This window comes from Brassica napus (assembly GCF_020379485.1).
Source record: "Brassica napus cultivar Da-Ae chromosome A2 unlocalized genomic scaffold, Da-Ae chrA02_Random_1, whole genome shotgun sequence".
NCBI lineage: Eukaryota > Viridiplantae > Streptophyta > Magnoliopsida > Brassicales > Brassicaceae > Brassica > Brassica napus.
Window position 1 is genome coordinate 103,134 of NW_026013928.1, and position 9,383 is coordinate 112,516.

The 9,383-nt window shown below is 36.2% G+C and overlaps 2 protein-coding genes across 2 annotated transcripts; one reads left to right on the forward strand and one right to left on the reverse strand.

Moving 5' to 3' along the window:
* Nucleotides 1-137: 137 nt before the first annotated feature.
* Nucleotides 138-3,848, forward strand: LOC125574978 (probable LRR receptor-like serine/threonine-protein kinase At5g10290). Its single transcript, XM_048770279.1, has 11 exons — nucleotides 138-333; nucleotides 574-686; nucleotides 759-891; nucleotides 958-1,029; nucleotides 1,105-1,248; nucleotides 1,339-1,410; nucleotides 1,489-1,554; nucleotides 1,816-1,886; nucleotides 1,974-2,114; nucleotides 2,538-3,274; nucleotides 3,362-3,848. Exons 2-11 carry the CDS (start codon nucleotides 602-604, stop codon nucleotides 3,674-3,676), a joined length of 1,836 nt encoding a protein of 611 aa, XP_048626236.1. The 5' UTR covers nucleotides 138-333; nucleotides 574-601; the 3' UTR covers nucleotides 3,677-3,848.
* Nucleotides 3,849-5,356: 1,508 nt separating this feature from the next.
* Nucleotides 5,357-6,777, reverse strand: LOC125593926 (transcription factor MYB92-like). The gene is made up of 3 exons (XM_048770284.1): nucleotides 6,410-6,777; nucleotides 6,214-6,343; nucleotides 5,357-6,122 (listed from the first exon to the last, which is right to left on the reverse strand). The coding sequence occupies exons 1-3, from the start codon at nucleotides 6,540-6,542 to the stop codon at nucleotides 5,372-5,374; spliced, it is 1,014 nt and encodes a 337-aa protein (XP_048626241.1). The 5' UTR covers nucleotides 6,543-6,777; the 3' UTR covers nucleotides 5,357-5,371.
* Between the last annotated feature and the right edge of the window lie 2,606 nt (nucleotides 6,778-9,383).

Here is a 9,383-nt window from a genome sequence, read left to right on the forward strand (position 1 = left end):
AATATATTTAACAAAATGAAAAGAGTACGTAGCAATACATAGTTTATAGTATTAATCACACTGGAAAACATCATTATCAAAGTTAACTAATTGATTTTTAAAAAATATTATTACAAGCATCAGGGGTGGACCAGCATCGGACTTTTCCCGCAGACATCGCCATTAGCGAGAGTGATAATTGCGATTTACCAAACAAAAGTCTATACAGAACACAAAATCGAAAAGACAAAGCTTTATCCTTTTCTTGTTTGTTCTCTTTGGTTCTGTTCCAATCTTTCGAGCTGCCAAGTCTTCCTTTCCTTTTCTTTTTGGGATTGTCTTCTCCGGTACGAGGTTTGTGGATCCATCGTTCTTTCCCTTTTGCCCTTGTCTTAATCTCACTTGTTCTTGAGCTAATTGGTCATTAAATCGTTCTCAGAAACTGAGCAGTTCGTGTTCTAGTGAAAGCTCTTAACTTTTTTAGCTACTTCTATTGAATTTAGAAACTCTTTTGATTCATAGTCAACGAGGAATTGCTATTAAGCATCAGATCCATTCAAAGTAAGAAACTTTTTGTTTTATTTTGTTCTGTAGATGGACCAAACCAAATTCACTAGATAACATGTTCACTTTCCAGAAGATGGCTTTGACTTTAACCGTTTTGATTCTCGCCTGCTTATTGTCATTAGTCTCACCAGACGCTCAAGGTGATGATTGGTTACTTGTCTTTATCTCATTGAGAGAGATCTTGTATTTAATTGAAGTAAGTATGTTTACAGGGGATGCGTTATTTGCGCTGAGGATGTCCTTACGCGCATTGCCTAATCAGCTTAGTGACTGGAACCAGAACCAAGTGAACCCTTGCACTTGGTCTCAAGTCATTTGCGATGACAAAAACTTTGTCACTTCTCTGTAAGTTGGATTCTATAGTGTCACTCACTCTCCAAGCAAGTTATTTATTTATTTATTTATTTGCAGTACCTTGTCAGACATGAACTTCAATGGAACTTTATCTTCAAGAATAGGAATCCTCGGAACACTCAAGACTCTGTAAGTTTTTAACTTAGCGTAACACATCCTACAAACAGATTCTGTCCTAAGCGTTTTTGCTGTTATTTCTTTTAGTACGTTGAAGGGGAATGGAATAGCGGGTGGAATACCGGAAGAGTTTGGAAACTTGACTAGCTTGACTAGTTTGGATTTGGAGGATAATGAGCTGAGTGGGTTTATACCGTCCACTCTTGGTAATCTCAAGAAGCTTCAGTTCTTGTAAGTAAGCTTTTTGCCTTCCAGTGCTGCACATTGTTGTATAGAGAGGGAGCATGTGTCTTTTTATTCATTGTGTATTTGGCTAAGCAGGACGTTGAGTAGGAATAATCTTAATGGGACTATCCCTGTGTCACTCACTGGTCTTCCAAACCTGATAAATCTGTAAGTTACTGTTCTCTCTGTTTCTATGCTTCCCATCTTTTTAAAAGCATTCTTTGTCTTAATCACATTGTTTTGCAGTCTGCTTGATTCCAATCATCTCAGTGGCCAGATTCCTCAAACTCTATTTGAGATCCCAAAATACAAGTATGTTCCACTACTTTAAAGATGAATCTGTTTTTTTTTTTTTTTCACTTCGTTTGGCAGTGATTTTTCAAATTTTAGTCAAATTTAACCGAAAACCAAAACGTCAGTAGAAAATTTTGAAACCGAACTAACCGAAAACCGAATCAAATTTCTTTTTGGTTCACTTTGGTGAGAGTACGACGGACCTGAACTAACCGAATTGCGAACTAACCCACATGCCTAATTTTAGCAGTAATCTGATATGGTTTTTATCAACTGTAGTTTCACAGGAAACAACTTGAATTGTGGTGTTGGTCAACCTCATTCTTGTGTATCTGAGGTTGCTCGTTCAGGTAGCTACATTACTTTGGGATTGGTTGAGCCATATTTTATTTTATTTTATTTTATTTCTGCTGATGGCGCTTGTCTGTGGTGAATAGGTGATTCAAGCAAGCCAAAAACTGGCATTATTGCAGGAGTTGTTGCCGGAGTTACAGTCATACTCTTTGGAATCTTGGTGTTTTTGTTCTGCAGGGATAGGCATAAAGGATACAAACGTGACGTGTTCGTCGATGTTGCAGGTCTGTCATATACTTAATGTTCAAAAAATAACCAGACGGTAACTAGTTGAGACTAGCTAGGCAAATTATTCGAAGTGGTTAACGAATTATTGATTTATTTTATATTTATATAAAATATTTTAGTTTTTAGGTTTAATTATAAAATTATTTTTACGAATTATCAAAATTAGATATACAAAACAAAGGAAACGTAATTATGTGGATTTATCGAACATTATTACTTAATCTAACAATTTAAACTAATTAAAATCAATTTAAACTGATTTAGAACAATTTAAACCGGTTTAGAATGGTTTAAGAAAATCATTTTGTCTAGGATTAATTTGTCGCCTAGACCGATTTTTTTTAGAATCATGCATATACCTATTTGATGATAAATAGTGTGAAATAAAGAGGCTAAAATCTTCAAACTTTATCTCTTAGGTGAAGTGGACAGGAGAATAGCATTTGGACAGCTAAAAAGATTTGCATGGAGAGAGCTCCAACTAGCCACAGACAACTTCAGCGAAAAGAACGTGCTCGGCCAAGGCGGCTTCGGGAAAGTCTACAAAGGAGTGCTTCCAGACAACACCAAAGTCGCTGTCAAAAGACTCACAGACTTCGAATCTCCCGGTGGAGACGCTGCTTTCCAGCGAGAAGTCGAGATGATAAGCGTAGCCGTCCACAAGAACCTCCTCCGCCTCATAGGTTTCTGCACCACTCAAACGGAACGCCTCTTGGTTTACCCCTTCATGCAGAACCTCAGCCTCGCGCACCGTCTCAGAGAGATCAAGGCGGGGGACCCGGTTCTTGACTGGGAGACTAGGAAACGCATTGCGTTAGGAGCGGCGCGTGGGTTTGAGTATCTTCACGAGCATTGCAACCCTAAGATCATACATAGAGACGTGAAGGCTGCTAACGTGTTGCTGGATGAGGATTTTGAGGCCGTGGTTGGTGATTTTGGGTTGGCTAAGTTGGTTGATGTTAGGAGGACTAATGTGACTACTCAGGTTAGAGGAACAATGGGTCACATTGCTCCGGAGTATCTATCTACAGGGAAGTCATCGGAGAGGACCGATGTTTTCGGGTATGGGATCATGCTTCTTGAGCTTGTGACAGGACAAAGAGCTATAGATTTTTCACGTTTGGAGGAAGAAGATGATGTCTTGTTGCTTGACCACGTATGTAATTTTATTTTATTTATTTTTTGTAACACAATTAACCTTTTATTTACTATTATAATCTTTTTTTTTTTTGGTTTTGGACAGGTGAAGAAGCTGGAAAGGGAGAAGAGGTTGGGAGCTATTGTGGATAAGAACTTGGATGGAGATTATGTGAAAGAAGAAGTGGAGATGATGATACAAGTGGCTTTGCTTTGTACGCAAGGCTCACCGGAAGATAGACCGGTGATGTCTGAAGTTGTGAGGATGCTGGAAGGAGAAGGTCTTGCGGAGAGGTGGGAAGAGTGGCAAAACGTGGAGGTCACGAGACGTCACGAGTTCGAGAGGATGCAGAGGAGGTTTGATTGGGGTGAGGATTCTATGAATAACCAAGATGCTATTGAACTATCAGGTGGGAGATGACCAAACATCAAATCTTGATTTTACTGTAAAGTTTTTTGTTTCAAACATTTCAGTAATGTCAAGTGTGTACATGTTTTGTTTTCATGGGCTATCTTTGACTTGGATACTGTGTAAGAGAATTGGGCACTACAATGTTTGATTGTTACCTCTTTTGAATAGTTTTATTTTGACTTTTCTCGTTGACTCCAACCTTGGAGTAGTCGTGCATAATAATGTCACTTGAGATTTGTCACACTAGTCTTGTATATCTAATGCGATTTCTCTTTCCGTTATAGGCGTGGGTTTGAATATTATAAATAAATATTTTGACTCATCGAGAATATACTTGACTACGTAATACGTATCCTATCATGGCTAATCAAAATAAAATCTGATTTAAATATCCAAAATGTTTAGATAAAACATAGATACAAACCAGTTGACAAAGAAAATGGATACTAACATGTATTTGTCGGGTCACTCGATCTTTGGCGAAAGAAGTCAAATTATATACTCAATGAGTGAGTGAATACATTTCTTTAACCTAACGAGAGAGATCATTTGATCTGACATCACATATCTGATTTTATATTATTAAATAACTACTTGCCCTCTTATATTTATCGTTAGCCAGACGATCATATGGTTCTTTTTTTTTTTTGAATGAATGTAAAATTTATTCAAGCAAAAAAACTTTTTACATCAAGTGCATCTGTTTTTTTGATTATATACTCCTATCCAAAACCAATGAAAAAAATAATTCTATCTCCTTCTTCTTTATGGTGGGTCTGAAACAAGTCTTGTACCAAACCAAGCTCTCAGTCCCTTCTCCAAATATTCCTGGCCTTGTGCTTTAACTGCCAAAAGCTGAAGCCTAATGGTTTTATCAACCAGTTTACTTAACAGTCTCGCATCTCTCGGTTCTTCTCCATGCCTTCTTGCATTTCTCTCCCACCATATGTTATGAAGAGCAGCTTGAAAAGAGTATCTTAAGAGGAACATCTCCGTAGCTGGATAGGCCGAACCAGATATTATCTCCACTATATCATCCCACACTGCAGTGAATTTCTCCTTTAGAATTCCTCTGACTAAACATTCCCACACAGCCAAAGAATATGGGCAGCTGAACATATGGTTCTTTCAATTCTTCCATTATTTGTTCTTGGCCAAGCAAAAAGTTATGTAGTACATGATCATGCATATAACTTCATCAATGATTATGCAATAATGCAACAATGAAACTCTAAATTGTGTTAGCTGGAAATTTGAATACATGTTCTTCACATGTGACATATAAGCTTCTCTCTAGGACTATAATTTCATTGTGTTTGATCTCTGCTTTGTAAGAAAGATAAAGATTTTTTTTGTATCTATACTCATACATGATTCGAATGTTTGTAATCAGGAAGAGTAAACACAAAAGATCCAAAAAAACCTAATTACAACTAGAAGTGACCTCCACTTCACAAAAGTCATCTCTATATATAAAAAAAAACATGGCGATAAGGTACAAACATATGCTAAAGAGTAAAGACATTGATACAGCACAAATACGAGTTATGAAACCTGTACTATACTGTACATGCTACAACATGAACACCCATACATATTATGTTTCTACAATATATATTAATATGCAAATAAATTATCCAACAAAGCACAGTACTCCCAAGCGTAAATTCGATTTCGAGTTCCTCCAAAACATACCAGCAAAGGCTAAGGAATAATGTCGGAAAATATGGAATCATCCAATAGATGATCAGGCCATGCAGCTGAAGCTGAAGCTCCTGACTCTTGACTTGAAGAGGTGAGATTGCTATTGACATGTTCAATAACATATTGGTTTCTAATCATATCATCACTCACCGCAGAGGAAGGATCAAGAGATGGTAGCATGTTCTGGTTAGAGTTGGTAGGATCCGAGAGCCAGATTGGAGATACTGGTAAGTTCTCCCTTTCATTACAGAACTTGAAGTGATTGTCTTCAGGAATTTGGGGGAAAACAGAAGATGGTCCAATGTTGGAGTTTAGGGTTTTTAAGGATGGTAAGCTGTTAAAGTCCTGAAGATAGGAACCAAGGTCTAGATTGTTGCTGGTAATTTCTTTGAAGGAGGCAATGGAGTTAAGGAGACTGAGAATGTCAAAGTCATTAGGGTTGCTAATGTTGTTACTCATGGTAGGTGGTTGGAGAAGGTATTGGAACAACTGGAGTTTGGCCATCTCGGTTTGGAGTTTCAGTATAGTTTGGTCTTGACCATTTGGAAACTGTTGCTGCATATCAACAAAACCTCTTAAGTTAGAGGACAGAGACATGAGCTGAGATAAGCTGGAGAAGATATCAGTTCTAGGCAGGTGAGTCATTGGGTCTATTCCCATTTGGATCAGCTTTTTCTTCAGATGAGTGTTCCAGAAGTTCTTGATCTCGTTGTCTGTTCTCCCCGGTAAGTGGTTTGCAATCGTTGACCACCTTATAACATCATCATCATCATAAGTAATCAGTACAAGAACACAAAACGTTGACTATTAAAAATAAAAATAAAAATCAGAAAATTAATTACTTATTTCCAAGAACTGCATGAAGGTTCAAGATAGTTTGTTCCTCGTCTGGAGAAAATTTCCCTCTCTTGATGTCAGGTCTCAAGTAGTTCGTCCATCTTAGCCTACAACTCTTCCCACACCTGTTAAGACCTGCAGAGAGAGAAGCTTAGACTCAATAAAACTTAAAATAGGCTTATAACAAAATCTAAAAGGTACCAGCAAGCTTAGGAAGAGCTCTCCAGCTACTATGGCCATGTTTTTGGACATAGTTCACAAGTTTCTCATCTTCTTCAGGAGTCCAAGGACCTTTCTTGAGACCAGAGTCATCACTAGAAGGAGATCTTCCCATGTTCGCTGATCTCCTGTATCTAATTAACAACGGTCTTGTTTCTCTTTTCTTCCTCTAATACTGTTATTTCTCTGAGGTTTGGTCGCTTGCCTCCTCTCTTCACAACCACTAACTGCTTCTTACTTCTATTTATATTAAACCTAGCACCCTTTTCTCTTCATGTCCATTTCATCACGTGGTTCCTTCCTATTCGTTTACCAAAACAACCATGTCATTTTCACCTTTCAACTCCATTTTTTTTTCTATTTTTTCTCTCACATACGCATCCCCTTACCAGTGTGAAAAAATCATTTAATGTAAATTCTTCTTCTTGTCTTAAGCAATATCAGTATCATCTCGGGAATAGCCGTCTTCAATGGACAAACGGTCAAACACATATCAATTGGTTCTTACTTGTCTTTAATTAAGAAGCAGTTCATCAGTAGCCATCACTATGCCCTAGTACCAAACCCTGCATTTGTCAAGGAGAATAACAACACATAGTTATTGCTCGGTCTCTTCACAGTCCCAAATCTAGTATACAATTTATTTATTTTCATAAATGAGGCTATCATAGAGGTTATTGGAGTTTCCTGTTACTGAAAAGATTCTACACACACATAAACATAGATCAACTTAATTAAGTTAGAAGGTTTCATCATCTTTTTTATGAAATCCATAAAAGGTCTTCTCTGAGTAGCCAGTAGGTAATGATGGAGGAGAAGGGCAATAAAAAGGAACTTGACAGGAGGAAGAAGCTGTTAGCTATATTTTATAATCAATCCAGACAAATCAAAAGAGAAAGGATTTGAAATATAAGTCAGCGCCAATAACACATGGCAACAAAAGGGTGGCCAAAGAGAGACATCTCCTCTGGCACGCAAGATAGGTTTCCACGCATCATCCACTTTCATGGCTGGTTAATTTATGGATTTTTTTTATATACGTAGCCATATTATTATTGCAACCAGCAAAACAAAATTTAAGCAATGAACCCTAGGAGCTATTATCTCTGTAAATGAGAATATTTTATAAAACTAAAATAAGTCCAAAGCTATATTACGTAGCAAATCTGCAGAGTGGGTCTGATATGACACTGTAATTTCTTGTTTGACACATCATGAGAAAGTCCTGGTATCGCAAAACTTAGGTGATACTTACAGAGATTTCCAACCCGTAAATATACCTTTTCTAGGAAGTTAAATGTATCAAATGAAGAAACCTGCAGCAGTGAAAGCGTATCATAACTACAGTCTACAATACAACTTATCCGCATATATATATATGTTTCGTATCATCTTAACTGTAACATAGCAAAATATTGTTTTCACAGTAGAGGATATGCCAATAACAAGATCAGCATGGAAATGTTCAGAAAAAAATATTAATAGTAACATTATAGAAGTATTACTACCATTGCTAACCAAATATTATATTCTATCTCCAATCAATGAGAATCCAATTGATGAAAATTAAGAGATCAATAGTAATGGACATACAAATACGGAGGACAGGTAACAGTGGTAAGTTTTGGTGCTATCAGAAGAATAACTTACTCTATATCAGTGATGGTGACAGGCTAGATGTGATGGATTTTGACCATTAGGGAAGAGCTGGTTAGAGGAGAGGTGGGTGCAGAAAATTATCTAAATCTCCACCATCTTCAAAACCTAAAAGACTTTCTCCCTCGGCCTAAAAAAAAATCAGCCAATGGCATATTTTGAGTTTGTCCTTTTCTTATGTGTCTTCTATATAATGAAGATCACAAGTTTCGTGCAGAGTTTCAAACTGAAAGACATCATATCAAGAAACATAGAAAAATCAAACAAGAAATGTTTTACCAAATGAGGGCATCAGAATCTGTCAGTTTCCAGAAGATATTTTAGTGTAGGCAGTACCTGTAGGTGAAAATGAAGCTTTTGTATGGATTCTCAATACCATATTGTCATTTAACTCATTATTCATTCACTGCAAGTATAAACATATGAATACGCATGAAGCTTGACAAATTACCATTGCCTAGATTACCCAACAAATACAACTTTCATTTAGACCAACATGCAAGTAACTATTAATTTTTTCATGTAGAGAATATAGAGCCATATCAGAAGCCTATTAATGAAGCCATTTTGTCAGTTTCATTATACAAGCATCCGGAACGTGTAGGGTTTCGATTCATCGTATCAAAGTGAAATAATCCCATGAACATGTATCCTAGAGTTTAAAATGGTTTAAGCTTGCGGGTATCCTCATGTATACCTAGCTACGAGATATACAAGCCTACGAACTTTCAAATAGGGATTAAAAAACGAGAACTCTTACAAAAGTATTAATTAAATTTAGGGAAAGAGGGATTTGAATTGCTTGTTGCATTAGGGTTCCTCACAGAGTGGACCACAGTCTCGAATAGAGGAAGCAGGTACACAAAATACTAAAAAATTAAGGAAGACACTAGGTTCTTACAAAAGTATTAATTATGAAATACTAGATCCTTTCTCCGCGCTACGCCGGATGATAATATATTTAATTTGTTACATTTACCATTTTTATTTGTATGTAAATTTTGTATATTAAATTATATATAACTATTTTTAAATTCGATTTTTATATATTTTTAGTTTGAAGTAATTATTTTTATTATATGTAACACAATTAACTAATAAAATATGAAGAATCAGTCCGAGATTTTAGAGTTATGTAAAAAAAAATTATGTATAGAACATAAATTATATTGTTTAAAAGATTGAAAATCTCATCTCGAATAAATTCACGAAAAAAAAAGTACTCCACTAACATACTTGAAATATAAAATCCTCTTTAAAAAAACGTTTTAAATAAATTTTTTACGTATAATAGTTGAAA